Genomic DNA, 20038 nt, shown 5'->3' with positions numbered 1-20038 from the left:
TCAATATATTTTTAATATATTTATAAGGATAAGGTAGACAGCTTTTATGAGTGGATGAAAAGCCTTTCAACTTAATTAATAAATACTTACACATCAATTGCCTTACATAAATGAGATCTTTAACCGTTAAATCCTATATCGAAGTTAAAATATTGGATACCATGTATGATAATCAAAAAGACAGTTACTACAGAGAGGCGGGCATTAAAGGAGCTCAAGTCACATCACTCGGAAACTTACATGGAACGAAAGTCACATCAACCCTTGAAATTCGCAGAGTATAACTCTGCAAACCCTGAAACCTGTCAACTCCACACACAATAATTTTTGATGAATAATCCTTTTCAATTAATAAAATTTATACTCCACACACATTAATGGACATGAGCTCCAATCCAAAACATTGGGCCCTCATATAAATGATTCCACACGACATAATTGATAATTCTGTCCTATGTAAAACTGTTATGCTCTTTATAGCAAGAGGCATCTTTTGTTACCTACAAATAACTAATTTGCTTCAGAACCATAATAGATAAGCAGAATGGGGATGAATAATGTGGAGCTTGAGAAACGTGTTACAGGGTGGGCAGCGAGAGACTCTTCTGCCCATTTGTCTCCTTACAAATACACACTTAGGTAGGCAAACGAAATACTACTTCCCATTAATGCTACATTCTTCCAATGTTCTTCCATAATTGAATGCTCTATATATGGCAGGAACCCTGGACCCCAGGATGTGATGCTCAGAGTCATTTATTGTGGGATTTGTCACACTGATTTGCACCAGATCAGAAATGACTTGGGAATATCTCGTTATCCCATGGTACCTGGGTAAGTATGTAGAGCTATATCCTACTGACTACCGTAATCCACTTTATATTCAATTTAGGGGTTTTCTTGTTTTTGTAATAATTTCATTCATGGCTGTTGTGGAATAGGCATGAAGTGGTGGGAGTTGTGACTGAACTTGGGAAGGAAGTGGAGAAGTTCAAGATTGGAGAGCATGTGGGTGTGGGGTGTATCGTTGGATCATGCAAAAGCTGCAGTGCGTGTGGTGGAAAAATGGAACAGTATTGCAATAAGAAGATTTGGACCTACAATGACGTGTTCCCTGATGGCAAGCCTAGTCAAGGGGGGTTTTCAAGTGCCATGGTTGTTGATCAAATGTAAGTGTTTCTCTTTGGGGTGTTTTTTTGTTTTTCTTACATTCTCTTCTGCTTTAGTGGAATTTATTGTGTTATCTTTACTATGCCTCAGGGTGGATAATGAGTCTTTTTAAAAAAGTTTCTAAGCCACATGGACTATTATGAATCAGAAAGCAAAAATTAGAAGAAAAAAAATACCACGGTTTATTGTTTAGATTGTCTGACTTTTTTTGAGGTATTATCTTACAGTTATATGATAATTGTCTTACAATCACTATGTGATTAGATAGTTGCCTTGCACTCTGTACTCTGGTCACCACTGTCACCTATTGATTCTCCAATGGGCATCTTGTGAAGATAAAGATAACTCTAATAGCCTGTGTACCAAAACGTTTTGCTTAGTTATTTTGCAGAGATTAAGATAGCGTATATCATACACTTTTGAAGTTCTGTAGAGTCCCGTGGGTTCTTTGATTTCAATGACCAATCTTAATTTTTAGTCTGAAATTACTTATGGCAAATACAAAGGAGATTTGATTATCTTCTATTTTATCGAAGTCAGTGCACACACCTGAGAGTTCCTTTCTATTTCAATTCCTAAAATTAGATATTGATTCTGCAATTCACCTTTTGTATATTGAAATTGAAATCATATTTTTTTGTTTTTATATTGAATAATCTATATTGTTGTGCTTATTTAAATTCTCGTACTTTTCTGCAACCCATTATGTGCATCTTGGAATTGAAATTGATTCTTCTTATTTTGCATAATCTATTTTGCCGTGTTTGTTTAGGTTCTCTTACATTTCTGCAACTCATCGTGTGCATCTTGCAATTGAGATTGATTTTCCTTATATTGCATAATCTAGTGCGTCTTGTTCAATTATTTACATTATCTCAATTTTCTGCGGCCCCTTGTGTGTATGTTGGAGTTGAAATTAGATGTTTTTCCTCATATTGCATATTCTATAATGATTTGTTAGAATTATTTAGATTGTCTCAATTTTCCTCAAGTCCTCTGATACAACCATTAGATCTGTGTACTCTTTTCTGCATCAGTTCAATTATTTTCTAGTCACTTCTCTTAAGTGACCAATACATTTTGATCATGTGTAGTCTATGTATCTAATCTTCCCACGCCATAGTAATGTTTGTTGAGTAAAACAATAAATGTTTGAGTTGACGCAGGTTTGTGGTTCAAATTCCGGAAAGTCTACCCCTTGAACAAGCTGCACCATTGTTATGTGCCGGAGTTACAGTCTACAGTCCAATGAAGCACTTTGGGATGTTAGAGGCTGGCAAGAGATGTGGGATATTGGGGTTGGGGGGTGTAGGCCACATTGGTGTGAAGATTGCCAAGGTCCTTGGGCACCATGTGACTGTTATAAGTTCCTCTGATAAAAAGAGAAAAGAAGCACTTGAAGTCCTTGGCGCAGATGAATATGTTGTTAGCAAAGACACCACCCAGATGCAGGTTTGCTTTTTATGTTTATCTTATACTAATGAAACTCAGTGGGTAACAAATGTCAAATAATGCCAGTTCGTGAATGGTCCTTGGTTTACCGGTGAAGTTGAAAGGTTATTAAAGAGCTTATTAGGGATCAGGTCTTGCTGAGTTTAAGGCTCTGACATTGAAAAGGGATGAGGCCGGGATTGTACCCCGGGTGAATTGGAAACTCCTTAGTCCTTGGCTCTTAGCCAAAGAGATCCACCCGCAAAGCTTGTGCTTCTATATTGGATAGCCAAAAAGATTTCATAGAGGACCTCCATAATAATAAAAAATGTTTGCTCATAAAGCATACGCACTTGAAAGCTTTGTAAATCCCTAAGAAGATTTTGAAGTGCAAGTCCCCGGGTTGATCTGTAAGCATCGTCTTCTACTAGCATCACCTAGTAAGTCCAATGTACTTTAGGGCCCCTAGGTTTATGTGCTAGCATTTTTCACCTTCCCTCTACTAACATCACCTAGTAAAGCTAATGCACGTCAGGTTTTTTGATTTGAAAGAAAGAAAGATTCTTTTACAGTTCATGATACCAGTGGTCTATATATGGGTGTACTGATGACTTATAGTAATATGGGGCATATGGGACTACTTTGTACCCCTTGCAAAAGATACCTAATTGTACTACAAAGGAGGCATACATACCCTATCCCCTATAGAATTTGAATTTGTCACCACTCTTTCAAGAACACAAGTTCTCCACCATTAAACTAAGTTCTCCACCACTAAACTAACTCAAAATGTACTAGAAGAAATTGTCATTTAATATTTATGCATAGCTTAGCGAACTGAAAGTACTTTAAGGTTCTTTTGTAAATTCAAATGTTGTGAAATTTGAAGCTTCAATAGACAGTGTATTATTTGTTGATTTTCTGTTACATTGCTATATATCCAACGTCTACATGTACTGCAGGGAGCAGCAGAGAGCCTGGATTACATTCTAGACACCATTCCAGCATGCCATCCGATGGAACCATATCTTTCCCTGTTGAAGATCAATGGAAAATTGATTATGCTTGGGGTTTCTAAGGAGCCATTCACCTTTTCTTCTAACCGTTTAATCCTTGGTAAAATTTTCAGCTTTATAGTTGAAACAACATTTTACTTGGAAACTCCACCCTGTTTTAAAAATATCCCCCGACCCCATCAAGTTAGCAGTATCCCATGTTTTCAAGTGACCATGCAAATGAAACTACTTGAATCTTTTTTGGGTATTTTTGGTTTCAAGTGAGTTCTCAATATGGCATCTTTTTAATAAATTGTATACATTTACAGGAAGGAAGAGCATAAGTGGGAGTTTCATTGGCAGCATGGAGGAAACACAAGAAACTCTAAATTTCTGTGCAGAGAAGAAAGTTTCATGCCAGATTGAGATTGTGGGTACAGACTACTTGAACGAAGCAATGGAGAGACTAGACAAGAATGATGTTCGTTACAGATTTGTGGTAGACGTAGGTGCCAGCAATCTGGATAAGGAACATAGTTTATCATCCTCCATATAAGATCAGTATATGGAGGATTTTGTACTCAAAGGGTTTTAAAACTGGTTCAGATTTGTGTGCCATTAATAGTATCTATATTTTGATCTTAGCGATATCAGATTTCCACAATCTATATCCATGTATTATTCTTTTTTCTGAATTTGATTGTATGAAAGTTTTTAAAATAAGCCAAAATTAAAAATGAGGTCTCTGCCTTCCCAAAAAGGATGGAATGTGTCGTTCAAAACGCAACACCATGCAAAATACATCCTTCAACATTTACTTAGGAGTTATGCCATAGTAACTTCCTATTAATTTGCCTTGAAATGTATCCTTTATAGTTATGTTAAATATTTAGTTCGCAATTTGATTAGAATTTATCATTGATACAAACATTAATCGACCAAGGTGTAATCTTCAAAGGAAATTTATGAATAGAATTCCATGCATGAGAGTGTCATAAGACATCCATCGATTCAAGCATTCAAACATACACAAGATAATCTCATGCATGGTGGTGTTACTTTGTTCATTTAGTATCATAATTACTTGCATACATTGCCTACTCAAACTATACTAAATGATATAAAACCAGTTCAATCAACTCCACGCCCAAAAGACACAAACTTACAAACACAAGACATTATTGTCATTACTCTACAACATTAGGTTTCAGCACAAGCAACTCTCTCACAGGGAGCTTTTTTCAGTTCCTCTCTTCTAAGATACATTTCACATCTTTATTGTTCAGTTTGCCTTTCAGTGAATATTACATGCTCAGCAAATCAACAACCTTCATCAGTTTGTCTTGACACTCTTACTACTTGCAGTTGATTACTTGGTGATATTAATTACCAATAATATTTTTTTGAATTTCCTCCAAATATAAAAATCATTCCCTTCCTTGGACCGTCTTAGCCATGCAAGCCCTGCCACTACCTAACCAACCAACCTTCTAATAGCTTTATCATTTCGTATCCACGTTTAAGTCTTCTCAAGGTTGGGCTTATTCATGACTAACCAGCTCATATGAAGCACCATAGCATCCATGCCCCTCATGCACCAAAGTGGATGCATTGGTGCATCATAGGAGCTGGATAGCCATTTCCAGCCTTATTTTTCCGAACCCATTATATCCTCGGACAATATCTTGTCATTATTCTTGCAATCAGATTTGGCATTCCCTCTTTTAGTCGTGGCAATTGGCCTTCTTGTTTTCCTTCTGTTGGCTTGCTGATGCACTGCGGTTCTTAAGAGATTGCTTCGAATCAAATTCGCCTAGAAGGATCATAAGACCTTTGAGTGAATTGAGGCCTCCAATAGCGTTTCACTTGCCTATCCTAATGTGCCAACATAGTCAGTTTGGTCTCAAGTGTGGAAGAAAACAATTTATGTTGCCATCATTATATTGCTCTCAAATGATGCATTTTAAAGAATTCATCCATCATTGGCATCTTGATATTTAAAAAACAAGATGGGATATTTTAGATGGACTCAACATCTACCTATACATGCAATCAAGACATTTGTAAGTGCCACAAATTGAGATCATAGGTAGGCAAAAGTTTGGCAACTTATTCTTATGGTTCTTAAAAGTTGTCCCTAATATAATGTAGCTTAGAAGGATCCAAAATCCCACATAATTACCTAAAGCCTCTACTAGCATTCATCTACCTGACGCAATGTGTTGATATAGTTGATTCAATCCTACTGTGTCTGAAAGAACTCAAATATTTCTATTGGCACCTACACATTGCTCTCAGCTGAGGCATTTGTAAGAATGTTTTCAGTATTGCAAACAATTTGTACTTGAAAAAATTGAGATAGAGTATTGTAGAAAGAGTTAAATTCCACCTATAGGTGCAAATAATGTAGAAGTTGCCAATCCAACTTTATGAAGCCAAGATCAAACGAATGGATAAAGGATACAATGATCAATCCTTTATAAAGGAGATCGTAAGTCTAAAATAAGAAACTCTAAAAAGGGAAGACGTTTATTAATTAATATAATTATTAAACCTCACTAATGCATAAAGTGTTATCTTAAGGTAACTTAATGATTGAGTCAATATAATTCAATAATTAAGTTATTACTTTATTCTAACACCCCACACCACCTCCCCGCCCCCCGCCCTCCCCCCTTTTAAAACGAGTGATAATGCAACTACAAACAATGCATGAAAAACAAATGAAACTACAATGCAGAAAGCAAACTTAGGCCCCCGCAACATGCCCTGATGACGTACACAATCACAACCAAATTTCTAAAAAGAGGAGAAATAGAGACAACCTCATGGGAAAAACTCTACTCTAAAAAGAGACAGAAATAATATTGAAAAAACAATATGAAGGAAGGAAGGCCTCATGAAGACGCCCCAAGGACAACTTCCTTCACCCCAAGCATGGAACACAATTGAAGATAATGCAGAGATGCCAAAGGTTTAGTGGAGATGTCTTGAACCTTCTCCTCTATAGGTATGTACTCCAAGATGAGAGCACCACCCTAAATCAATTGTCTAATGAAGTGTGTGTGGATCTCAATATGCTAAGTATGTTGATGCTCCACTGGGTTGCAGGAAATGTGAATGACACTTGATTGTCACACCAAAGAGTAGTGGGACTATTTGGAGGGAACCCAAACTCTGTCATTAGTTGTCAAAGCCATAGAATCTCATAACTAGCTTAATACTTCTCGATACTTAGCCTCTATATATGATAATGCAATAGTAGACTACTTCTTGCAAGACCATGTGATAGGAGCATAACCAAAACAAAACACAAAACCAGAAATAGACTTTCAATCATTAACATCACCAACCCAATCTGAGTTTGTGAAGCCAATAATGTGAGGGGATGATCTTGATGTGTAGTGCCCCAAATGTATCACAAAACACTTTTGGTTGCTTGCCAATTACTCTCATGAGGATCATGCAAGAATCTAAAGACAAGACCAATTGCAAAAGAAAGATCAAGATGAGCATGTGTCAGGTACAAAAAACTACCAACCAACTATCAGTATAATGTGGGATCTACTAAATATGGAGTGCATGTGGAAACAAAATAACACCTGACTGAAATGGTGTGGGGGAAGGCTTGCAATCAAACATGTCAAAGCATTGAAGCATATCAAAAGTGTACTTCAATTGGTATATGGATATCTCATCTGAAGACTGAAGAACCTATAGGCCTAAAAAATAGTGCAGAAGACCAAGATCTGTCACCTCAAACTGCTCCATCAAAGCTCAATGAACACTCGAAATAATAGAGGAAGAACTACTTGTAATAATGTGATCATTAACACATAGCATAAGTATCAAAAGATCAACCCAATGACGTTGAATGTAAACTATATGATCAAAATGACAATGGGTAAAATGTGAACCAAGCAAAAATGAGCCCATCTTCTAATACCAAGCCCGAGGGGTTTGTTTGAGACCATATAATGAGTGTCAAAGTATGCAAACTAGAGATGCATCCTACACGAAACCCTAAGGTTGCTTCACATTGATCTCCTCATGTAGGTCTCCACACAAGAAGGCACTCTTCACATCCATTTGAAACACTATCCATCCCTAAGAAGCTGCAAGGGAGAGTACAAGGTGAGTAGATTTTATCTTGGCGACAAGAGAAAAGGTCTTAGAGTAATCGATACCCTCCACTTGTGAAAAGCCCTTCGCAAAAAGACATGCCTTGTACCTATCAATCAAACCATCTGCAACATACTCGATATGACACCCACTTGCACCTAATCAACTTTCTTCTTTTGGAAGATAACAAAGATCCCGAGTATAATTCTTCACCAAAGAAGAATACTCCTCATCCATGACCCTATCCCACTCAAGGTGTTATGTCACCTTTGAAAACTTATGAGGATCAACTAAAATGGCTTGACTCAAAAGACTAGCACCAAATGTTTGAGCATGAGTGCAATGAGTATCTCTACCAAAATGTTCAACCAATCCTCCACTATGCTTCTCCTTGATGAGATTATCTCTCATAGAACTTCTTGGAATGCACAACTAACTACCTTTGAACAACATACCATCCTGGATTATGAAATCCAACCACTTTGTCATGCCAAGTGTAATAAGTTTTGTACAAGCTTTCCAAGCCTCGCCAAAATTAGGATCCCCTGAATACAAATTCTTGAGTTCCTTGAACTCAACCACCTCAATTTGCATCTTTGTCAACAAAAGTTCTCTCCTACTAAGAACATTTGCAACAATTAGACTTCCCACTCCTATGTTTCAAAACAAATGTATAACTTTGCAAAAACTCAACCCATTTAAAATGCCTTTGGTTCAATTTTCTTTGACTATTCAACTATTGCAAAGCTTGATGATTAGTATACAAAATAAACTCCTTAAAAAGAAGATAGTGTCTCAACTTCTTTAATGTCTGAACTATAGCATAAAATTCCTAATCATAAACATAATATTTTATTTTAACATCATTCAACTTCTCACTGAAATAATCAAGTCGTCTACCTTCTTGGCTCAAAACAACTTCTATTTTAGTATCACTAAGCATCACAACCTACTCGAAACACCTTATTAAAATATGGAAGTGTTATAATAGGTTATTTTGTAACTTTCTTTCCAACAAATTGAAATTCTTATCTACTCCTACAATCCATTTAAACTCTTTCCTTTCTCCTCTCATTATTTCAGTAAAGGGTCCACAAATACTGCTAAAACCATTGATAAACTTTCTGTATAAACTAGCCAAACCATGAAAAGATCTTACCTCTGTTGCACTCCTTGGAGTAGGTCATTCAAGGATAGCCTTCACTCTTTTAGGGTCTATTTTTAGAGCTTCTGTTGAAACCACAAATCCCATGTACACCAACTCCTTCACAAAACTACACTTCTTCAAATTTATTAACAACTTTTTTCCCCTAAATTTCTCAAACACCTTACAAATATGCATTATATGCTCCTCCATTTTCTTACTAAAGATCAAAATATCATCTAGGTAAACAATGACAAACTTACCCAAAAACTTGTTTATTGCCCCATTCATGAGTCATATGAAAGTGCTTGGTGCATTGGTTAGCTCAAAACACATGACTAACCACTCATGCAATCCTTCCATTGTCTTGAAGGCAGTCTTCCATTTATCTCCTTCTTTGATTCAAATATGATGGTATCCACTCTTCAGATCTATCTTTGTAAAATACATAGGTCCACTTTGTACTTGATTTTGATCTTGTTGGTAGCTTGAGAATCTATGCATATCATTCATTCTCTATTCTTCTTTGGTGCTAATATTGCTCGTAGAGTATATGGACTCAAACTCTCTTAAATCAATCCCTTTTGCAATAACTCATGGACCTGTTTGTTCAACTCTTCACTTTCTATTGGTGTCATTCTATGCATTGCCTTATTTGGAAAATTGGCTCCTGGAATCAAGTCCATCTAATGACTGGTCTTCCTTACTGATGGTAATCCATCAGGTACATTATCCGATACAATGTTTAGAAATTCTTCCAATAAATTTGCAACTTCTGCAGGTACATCTTCTACTTCTTCTTTACTATCTTTTTGAATTATAGCAAAATACATATGCTCATGCCTCATACCCTCCAAGAAATTATTTCCATCATAAAACATATTATTATAGTACTACCTACATTTTCATATGTATCCTTCAATGTCTTTAGGCTATGTTGCACTCCATCCTTTGTTAAAGTGTAGGCATTTGTACGATCATCATGCACAACATGCTTTTCAAACTGTCATAGTCTACTCAACAACATATAACATATGTTTATAGGTGTGATATCACATAGTGCCTCATCCTGGTAGCTTCCAAACTTGAACTTCACTAGGCATTGCGCATTGACCATGACCTTGTGGTCATCTTGCACCCAAGCAATGTGGTATGGATGCACTTGCCTCTTCAACTTTACCTTCGTGACCATATTTTCTGACACCATATTGCTAGTGCTTCCACCATCAATGATCACATCACAACTTATATTCACACTTGCGCCTTGTGCAAAATAGGCTTCTCCTTTGATCAAGTTCATTCTCACCACTCAACAAGACTCTTATGTTAACTAGGACTTCTCCTCTCAACATATTCAGAATGTCATGATTTGGCATGTTCATCAACATGCACAACTCTATCATGGCCTTTAGTTCTCCTATCTGTCCTTCCTTGGCATTGGGGATATTCAAACATCTTATGTCCTTTTTCTTTGTAGCGAAAACATGCTCCACGAAAATCTCCTTTGCTAGATCCTTTCCCTCTTCCTCTTCCTCTCTGATCTCTATTGTTCTAATCATGGAAATGATTGGAATTGTTTCCCCTTTGGTTTTAACTACTACTACTAGCCTCATCCTTCTTCTTTTGATCATCATTTTGACCTCCATATGATCGTCCACTAGACCTTCCACCATAACCTCTTCTGCTTTGTTGCCTTGCAAAATTCTTGTTCATTTTCTCTTCTACTCTTTGGGAAAATTGGTATGCCTCCTCAATGTTATTCATTCCAACTAGACTTAGCTCCTCATGAATGGTTGGTCTCAACGTCCCATTAAGGTAATATGAAACTTTCTCCTTGTCAACTTTTGCATGGCCGATTTTGATGCAAAATCGGTAGAACTCTTCTGTATACTCTTAAACAAATCTTCTCACTTGCTTTAACCCTTGCATTTTCTTTAGCAAATCTACCTCATAATTAATGGGAATGAATTGTTGCTTCAATTTAGCTATCATCTAATCCCATATGATGATTTTATCATTCTCTCTTCTATTTCACTCCAATTGAATCTCTTGCCACCCGATCTTTGGTGACCCTTCAGTTTGGCCTTCACAAACTTAACCCTATCAAGATCTTCAACATCTTCATACTCAAAGTATTCTTCTAATTCATTGATCCTGTCGATCAGTTCCTCTAGGTTAAGATTTCCCAAAAATGTGAGAACCTCAAACTTAGGTTTTTTTTCCAATTTTGGAGATGCCCTTGAAAAACCTTTCTTCTTCTGTTCATAACTTCCTCTTCTTCCTCATGATTAGCTTGTCGTTCTCTTTCATCTCTTACGTAAAGATTCATCCCTCTATGCATTTGTTCTTCCAATGCTTGCATTTGTCATTGGAGGGCTCTAAAACCATCAGGTTTATCATTTGCAGATCTTCCACCATGCTCTCTTTGTGGAGGCATTTTTGTGCTTCTATCAAAACCCTAGTACAATTTGTCTCACAATCGACAATCTGTCTACATATGCAACCCTAACCACGATCCTGGTGCAAACTACCTCACAATCGACAATTTGTCTACACATTCAGGAACTCTTACTCTGATACCACTTGATGAAGGGTGTTCCGCTTAATACCACAAACATATAACATAAAAAAAGAAACAACAACAATTTGCAATTACAAGATATGGGCTTCTTATTATCGCTGCAAATGTAGAATTACAGAATTTTGAAATACAATATGCAAACTCACATGGACATCTTTCTTACAATAATTTGCAACACGAAGTTGTGACCTATGACCTTGAGTTGTCCTAGACATATGGGCATTCCTTAAATAGGCATTTTTCCATTGCTCGAGAAGTTTCTGACATCAAACCCTAACCCTTGAAGCCAACTGACCCTAAAATTATATATAGAGTCATCTCAAAATAATCATGATATTTATTTTGGAATATTTGGTTGGCCCAACTTCAAAAGACCATAACTTGCAAACCATTGACTTGATTGGCTACTATGACCCCATTCCAAAATCCTCATCTTTTGACCTACATGGCCTGACACAATCAAGCTCTAATCAATCTCATTTCAGAGCCCATTCAGAGCGTCTAAGGCCTTAAAAATGAGTCTAAAGTTTTTGTACCAAAATTACACGCCAAAATAACTCCATGAATACTCATGATATGGCCATAAGCCTCAATTGATAGACTGATATATCCAAGATGAACCTCCACCTCTAAAATTAGGATATTTCAAGCTCGTATGACTGACTTACTAAGTAGCAAGCCTTCACAAACAACAACTCTGCACTGAGATAACCCTTATTCAAGAAACATAAAAGAAATATTTTTGGGTGATGCAAGATTACTCTTACACCTAGGATGCTCCTACATCAGAGATGTTATAGTGGAGTTTATTATATAGTTATATAGTTATCATTAATTGGTTATAATTAATTGATATTATGAGTAAAATTATAGATAATTCAATTGAAATTATAATTCTAAGTTTGAGTTATTTATAATTACACTATGAATTTAAAAAAGAAGTAAATATTAATATTGGACTTAAATAGAATTCAAATTAATATTCTTGAAATGAAATTAATATTATTAGATTTAATCTAACAATATATATTCATATATTTATGTTATTAATTAAGTTATTTATAATTTAAGATCATTTAAATTAATACTATGATAATATTACATGACATTTTATATGCACAAAGAGATTTGGCATTTAAATACTTATTTAAATAAGTATATTAACATGTATATTCCTACATTATTGCTGAACACTTTTTATGATCCAGATTAAATAATAGACAATGATGGAATTAAACTATATGGTTGAAAACGAAGTGTTTCTTTATGTTTTGTTTAAATTCTCGTGATATTTATTTTGTGATGGTTTTATGTGACTTGTGTAGTTGGCCAAATTAGGATGTGCATGAGAGGCTTTTCAGATTTCTTTTATGGTGATTATTTGACTAAGTGTAATGATGTATTTTATGATTCAAATTGAGGTTTATATTTATGGGATTTATTTGAAGATCATTTAAGATGACTTGGGTTTTGAGAACTAGTGCATTTTTTGGGTTTCTTATAATGGAACTAAATTTGATCAATATTGCTTTTGTGGTATGAGACACAATTGTGCTTTATGAGCTTTGAAAAGATTGTCTAGTTGCATTTCTATGGGAGTGGCTTGCAATAGGGATCGGGCCAAAATTGCCTATCATGATAACTCATTGTAAGTTGTGTTGTAAGTGATAACTAACTTTTGGGAATGAGTTTAAACATTAATAAGATAATTATGTTCATTGCCCATTCCTCGAGCGCTAGTATAGACTGGGATGGGAGTGGGGGAAGATGCTTAATTGTAATCTTGCATAGTTAGCTTTGTTGTTTGTACGGAAGGATTACTAATGTTGCATAGAGTCACTAGGGGACCGAAGTCAAAGAGGCTGTCAAGATAACCTTAGATTTGGTTCAAGCAATGACACACCCTAGCATGTAGCTTGAGTCTCCTTCTTGATTTTTAAAAATATTTTCCTCTGGTGGTGTGCTTGTTGTTGGATGTTACTTTTGGATGATATATTTATTGTGGGTTGATACTTATGGTTGGAGTTATTGGTGGTTGACTCTTATTGATGATTGTCAGTTATTCATTGGTTATTGTTCTTTTTACACTTGACATTGATTTGGAAGTTGATTTTCTTTCAATTTTGTATCTCTTCGAATTTTTTAATATTTGCTATGGATTTGGTATCCTACTGTTGACTTTGTTATGTCATGGTTTGGCATTGGATGATTTTCATTTTGACTTTGGTTATCTTTTCTTTTATGAGTAGTTTGTCTTACCCTTAAGGTAGATTGGGTTATCAGGATTCCTTGCCTAGGATTGATTTTATGATTCGATTGCCCATGCGTGGATTGTACATTATCTCCCCTACATGATGAGAGTGTGAGCCTGATTAGGTTACCATGAGGTCAAGAGGTAGTGACTTCTTACCACTTGGGTCCCACTCAGACTGACATATGTTGGATGTTCGTTGTTGCAATTGTACCATTATCATTCTTATTCTTATCTTGAAGACTTCATTTTCAGTTAATGTATATATGTATTCATGTATCTTATATTTTGAGATCCTATGAGATGATGTATTGTATTTGATATACTTATTATTACATACCCTATGACATGTGTAGTGGATGTTGTTTATTGGATGTGCTTCATTGTATTAGTTGTATTATGTTATTGCTTCTGAGATTTTGCATTTGTTTTCATCATGGCTATGGGCATTGTATTTAAGGCTTAAACTTGTTAGTAAAACCTTCTTAAACGCGACTCAGTGTAAAGGAACCTTTGAGAAGTGGAAACTGTATTTTTAATTACTTATGTGTAATTGATGTGTATGTGCATATTGTTTTTGCGTTGTTCCTTTGACGTTGTTTAAATTTTTTAAAAAGTAGTTCAACAAACTTTGTAACACATTAGGTTTATTTCTTTTGGGTTCTTGAGCGGGGTATTATAACTCACACTACAATCATGAGCAAAACCAAATGAAATCGGTCTTGACATCAAAATTGAATTTTCTCTATCACATTAAATTTAAAGCTAGAGGTGCTCTAAGTTCCTTCTAAACATCACAATAATAGTAATGAAAAGCATAAAAAATGGCATGTATGTTCAACACCAACACCAAAATGTAGAAAAAGTAATAATCACATACTTACTACATAGGTGGGTGATTTACAATACTTCTAAAATTGGTGGATGTGATACAATATTTAATTACATAAAATGACTCATATACCTTAAAATAATATTTTTACAACATATTATAATAAATTAGAGAATTGAAAGAAAGGAGTAGAAAACTCCTACAATGCACTAGCCAAAGCTTCTCCAAGGTCTTCTAAAGTCCCCAATAGTGATTTCATGCCCCCCAAATATGTGGCACCCAAAAGTCTAGTCCACCATCTTAGGAAATGACCCACTTGAGAACAAGTGTACACACTCATGCAAGACAAGAGAGTATGGCTCACATACATGTCGATCAAAATGAATAACCATTATTTCTTCCACAAAATTTCAAGATAAGTTAGCATGGAATACATAACATGTATGAACAACCAATCAAACATAGCATGCTCAAGGGGATACCATAACCAATAAGAAGCATCAAGATTATCTTTGTCATGTAGCATGCACCGCAAGTATGGAAATGGATATCATCCAAACACGTGTGGGTAGAGATGGGTCTCAAAACAAGGACATGGGTCCTAGAAGCAAGTCAAGAAGTTCCATCACAATACCCTATAGTGTTGGTTAAGTGATGATTAATTATACATCTCACTAACCTCTCAAGGGTGCTCAATTTATAATTTCTAACAATTTCTAGAATTTGATTTGCCATGGATGCTCATAACAAGCTTCTATGAACATTTCTAGGTATATCACAACATTAGCCTTTAACTTCGTTTTATTTACACTACAAAATTCAATTATCAGTTAATCATTCATTTTATCTTGAGATCAGTCAATATCTTAACAATTCAAATCACTCCTTTCATCATTGCTCAAATTTTTTTTTAAGAATTTCCAAACCACCATTGAAATTTTCTGAAATCCGGAAGTAATGGTTTTGTTCCGAGATGACCTACACCCATTTAAACATTACACATTTGACTAGCATTACCTAAAATAATTTAAATATATAAACATATCATAATCGACTCACAAGCTATAAACATATATTTTAAAAAGCCATGCATTAATATATTTAAAATCTGATTAGAAAAGAAAGTGTCAACTCCCTTAAGATTGGAAAAATTTGGTCATACTTGCTCTGCGATTAAGTGGATCAGAGCTCTAATGAACATTTGACAGATCATACTAGTTATCGTTAATGACACACAAAGCTAATCTAGATTTAAAATCCTGCACATGCTGATCTTATATGGAGGATGATCAAATTTGTTCCTTATCCAGATTGCTGGCATCCACATCAACCACAAATCTGTAACGAACATCATTCTTATCGAGTCTTTCCATTGCTTCGTTCAAGTAGTCCATGCCCACAATTTCAATCTGGCATGAAACTTTCTTCTCCGCACAGAAATTTAGAGTTTCTTGTGTTTCTTCCGTGCTGCCAATGAAACTCCCAGCTATGCTCTTCCTTCCTGCAATTTCGTATACAATTTGTTAAAAATAATCCCTTTTGAGAACCCACTTGCAATCACAAATTCCCAAAAATGATTCAACTAGTTTAGCCATATGAGGTCTGGATTAACTCTAAAACAGGGTAGAGTTGCTAATGAAATATATTTTTGAGCCATAAAGCAAGGAAATTTACCAATGATTAAACCGCCAGAGATAAAGGTGAATGGCTCCATAGTAACCCCAAGCATAATCATTTTTCCATTGATCTTCAACAGGGAAATATATGGTTCGATTTGATGCCATGCTGGAATGGTGTCTAGTATATAATCCAAGCTCTCTGCTGCTTCCTGTCATACAAGTAAACATTAGATGTGTATCAATCGGACAGAAAATCAAGGAATAAGTCTGTACCATTGAAAATAAGACCTCAAAATTGATTACTCATGTTTTGTTAGTTGAATAAGTCACTGTACCATTGAAAATAAGTCCTCAAGGGTAATTAATTGTTTATGTTTTATTAGTTTTCAATGGATAAGTGCATTGAGATATGTACAATTTAGTGGGCAGTAGGAAAAAAACACCAAACAGGAACAATTACATGGTTTTGTAATTTAGCTTTGCAGTTTCAATACAGTTTCTAATCTTTGGAGGGTATGGAAATATAATTAATAGTTCAAATCCAGACAAAACCCTTGCAGTTCCAACAGTATTTTTATTTTTGAATTTGATCGTGTATGTTTTTATTGCATAGTTATACCTAAGGGACAAGGGTACGGCAGAGCGGAGGAACAAGTTTCCAGGAAGGGAGCCGAGACTGGGATGGGAGCAAGAGGCCTTAATTTGGAGATGGTGGGGGATGACAGGAGGACAGTGGCAGGGGACAGGGGGGATTGCATATACTATACATATGGTACTTCAAATGCTAGTTATGAAAAGATGTAGTACAATGTCAGACATAAAGGTGTAAAAGAGTAAATACTTGAACATTGCATTGAATTGGAATATCGAGCATTGAACATAAACAATCCAATCAGCAAATAGTCAACACCGTGACTTCCCACCATCCTCGACTAAGGTGGCAGAATCTGGTGGTACTGCTGGGGACAGAGTCCCCAAGTCCCCGGTCTGTCCCCATCTCCAAGACGTGGGGCCAAAAGGGGGGATGCGTCTCCGTGTCACTATGGTTTTTCCGCATCAACAATTCAGATCACACTCTGTGATCCATCATCAAAATGAGAAAGAAGAATGTAAGATTACTAATCAGTAGACTCAGTGAGTACTTGTTAGGCATTATATTTATTACCCATTGGATCTCATTAGTATCAAGATTAGCCATAAACACATACCTGCATCTGAGTGGTGTCTTTGCTAACAATGTATTGATCTGCACCAAGGACTTCAAGTGCCTCTTTTCTCTTGTTATCAGAGGAACTTACAACAGTCACATGGTGCCCAAGCACCTTGGCAATCTTCACACCAATTTGGCCCACACCCCCCAACCCCAATATCCCACATCTCTTTCCAGCCTCTAACATTCCAAAGTGCTTCATTGGACTGTACACTGTAACTCCAGCGCATAACAGTGGTGCAGCTTGTTCAAGGGGTAGACTTTCCGGGATTTGAACCTCAAACCTGCATCATCTCAAACATTAATTGTCACTACAATAGACCAATTCTACTAAATCACTAATGATCCAGTTTAAATGAGACAAACAAGACATTGCAGAATCGAAGTGTAACAGCAAGTATTTATTGCTTAAGAGAAGTGGGTAATCAAATAATTGAACTGTAGCAGAAAAGAGTGCACAGTGTAAGATTACCATCTAATTACATGGTGATTGTAAGACGATTATCTTATTGTTGTAAGACACTACTTCAAGAAAAATGAGACAATCTAAATAATTGGACAAATCATGATCATGCAATACAAGAAAAATCATCTAGTTTCGATTCAAAGGTTGTTATAGTAGTCCCATATTTATTTATTTTTGAGAAGATTACCCCTTGATGAATCAATAAGTGATAGGGATTACCCAGGAGTGAGCAAGGATAATCCCATTAATTGCACTGAAGCAAAAGAGAGTATTAAGGAACACAAAAAAAAATCCCCTAAAGAGAAAGACTTACATCTGATCAACCACCATGGCACTTGAAAATCCCCCTTGTGTAGGCTTGCCATCAGGGGACACATCATTGTAGGTCCAGATCTTCTTATCGCAATACTGTTCCATTTTTTCACCACAAGCTTGGCAACTCTTGCATGATCCAATAATACACCCCACACCAACATGCTCTCCTATCTTGAACTTCTCCACTTCCTTGCCAAGCTCAGTCACAACTCCCACCACTTCATGCCTATTCCACAACAGCCATGAATCCAATTACCAGAAACAGAAGAAATTACTCAAGTGAATATAGTATGGAACATGGTGTGAGAGAGCATTTGGTTAATTACTCAAGTGAATATAGTATGGAACATGGTGTCACAGAGCATTTGGTTTAATAACATTTAGATGGTGCCCAGTTCAAATCTTCTACAATACTAAAAACAAAATAAAATACAAATAATAGCAATCAATAGAATGTGGGTTGACATATTTACCCGGGTACCATGGGATAACGAGATATTCCCAAATCATTTCTCATTTGATGCAAATCAGTGTGACAAATGCCACAATAGAGGACTCTGAGCATCACATCATGGGGTCCAGGGTTCCTGCCATATAAAGAGCATTCAATTATGGAAGAGCATTGGAAGAATGTAGCATTAATGGGAAGAGAAAGAAGTAGTATTTCATTTGCCTACCTGAGTGTGTATTTGTAAGGAGACAAATGGGCAGAAGAGTCTCTTGTTGCCCACCCTGTAACACTTTTCTCAAGCTCCACACCACCCATGACTATCTGTTAAAGTAGCTCTGAAGCAAAGAAGAAAAAAACGTATGGTAGATTACAAGCTATGCTTCTTGCTATGGAGAGCATCATACGTTTATATAGGGAAAATTTACCTGGTATAAAACCATGTATGTATGTGAAGGCCCAAAATCATTTATGTGAACGTCCATTTTTTAATATGATAGAAGTTTTCTTAAATGTTCACAAGTTCAAAGATACTCTGTGGGGTACACTACCATTCAATTTGATAATAAGCTTTGATAATAAATCTTGAAATAAAGTTGTTGAAAATTAAAATTGTTGTTTTTATAGATTCTAAAATTGGATTACAATATTGAATCTATAATTATTCTTTGACATACAATATTTAAAAGAGAGAAAATTAGGAAAAAAATATAAAATATATTAAGTCTAGTGTTTCAATTTTGATGAAATTATAGTTTTTTTAAATTAAAGGTATAAGTACTAAAGTGATATGTGTGTGTGTGCCAAAACAAAGAATAACATATTTTACAATAGAAAAGTATATAATTATAGTCAAAATAAAATAAAATCCTTATAATAGAATAGAAGAGTCCAATAAAATTGATAAAATTATAATTGATCTACTACATTTTGAGGGTTGAATCTTCATGTCTTTTGAATGCAATAAAAAGGTTGACTTTTAACCTTGATGGTGAAAAGTGAAAACCTATTGGATACTACAAGTATCTCCCAAATGAAGCCTCCTGGATATGGACAGGTATGCCTAACTTAGATGCAACAAAATAAAAAATACACTATAGTACATAATTTAGATTGTTATAGTGAACTCATATTTTCTCCTAAAACATCTAAAATATACTTGAAACTAATTAGTAGAAAGAAACCCTTAGAATCTAGTGTTTCTATCAGATATTATGTATTCTTGAGATCATCATTTGATGCAAGATAACTATAAGATCTTAACTGATAACTTTGAATCGTATATCTTCTTGCAAACTCGCCATTAGATCTCAACCACTTTGTTATCATGTAATATTTGACTATGATGATCACTACCTGAGATACCCGAATGTTGAGAAGAAAAGACAATTAATGGCATAACAATTTTATTCATTTCAAAAGAGGAAAAAATAACATCTATAATTATATATCTT

The 20038-nt window shown here is 35.5% G+C and overlaps 1 protein-coding gene and 1 pseudogene across 1 annotated transcript; one reads left to right on the top strand and one right to left on the bottom strand.

The window, feature by feature from the left end:
- Positions 1-441: 441 nt before the first annotated feature.
- Positions 442-4246, top strand: LOC149567391 (putative cinnamyl alcohol dehydrogenase 7/8). The gene is made up of 6 exons (XM_089820573.1): positions 442-639; positions 721-834; positions 942-1169; positions 2337-2622; positions 3564-3717; positions 3926-4246. Exons 1-6 carry the CDS (start codon positions 545-547, stop codon positions 4150-4152), a joined length of 1104 nt encoding a protein of 367 aa, XP_089676699.1. The 5' UTR covers positions 442-544; the 3' UTR covers positions 4153-4246.
- Positions 4247-15800: 11554 nt separating this feature from the next.
- LOC149567390 (putative cinnamyl alcohol dehydrogenase 7/8) lies at positions 15801-18902 on the bottom strand (annotated as a pseudogene).
- Positions 18903-20038: the final 1136 nt, after the last annotated feature.

Source organism: Cupressus sempervirens, chromosome 3, assembly GCF_028749045.1.
Source record: "Cupressus sempervirens isolate cs-2001-9-10 chromosome 3, ASM2874904v1, whole genome shotgun sequence".
In the NCBI taxonomy this organism is placed as follows: domain Eukaryota; kingdom Viridiplantae; phylum Streptophyta; class Pinopsida; order Cupressales; family Cupressaceae; genus Cupressus; species Cupressus sempervirens.
This window is presented reverse-complemented; position numbering and strand designations above follow the sequence as displayed.

What these genes read in the sequence shown, in the direction of transcription:
- LOC149567391 (XM_089820573.1), top strand. Translation starts at nt 545, where the DNA reads ATGGGGATGAATAATGTGGAGCTTGAGAAACGTGTTACAGGGTGGGCA. An exon ending in CCTTACAAATACACACTTAG is followed by an intron (nt 640 to 720) that starts GTAGGCAAACGA and finishes TATATATGGCAG; the next exon opens with GAACCCTGGACCCCAGGATG. An exon ending in GCCATGGTTGTTGATCAAAT is followed by an intron (nt 1,170 to 2,336) that starts GTAAGTGTTTCT and finishes GAGTTGACGCAG; the next exon opens with GTTTGTGGTTCAAATTCCGG.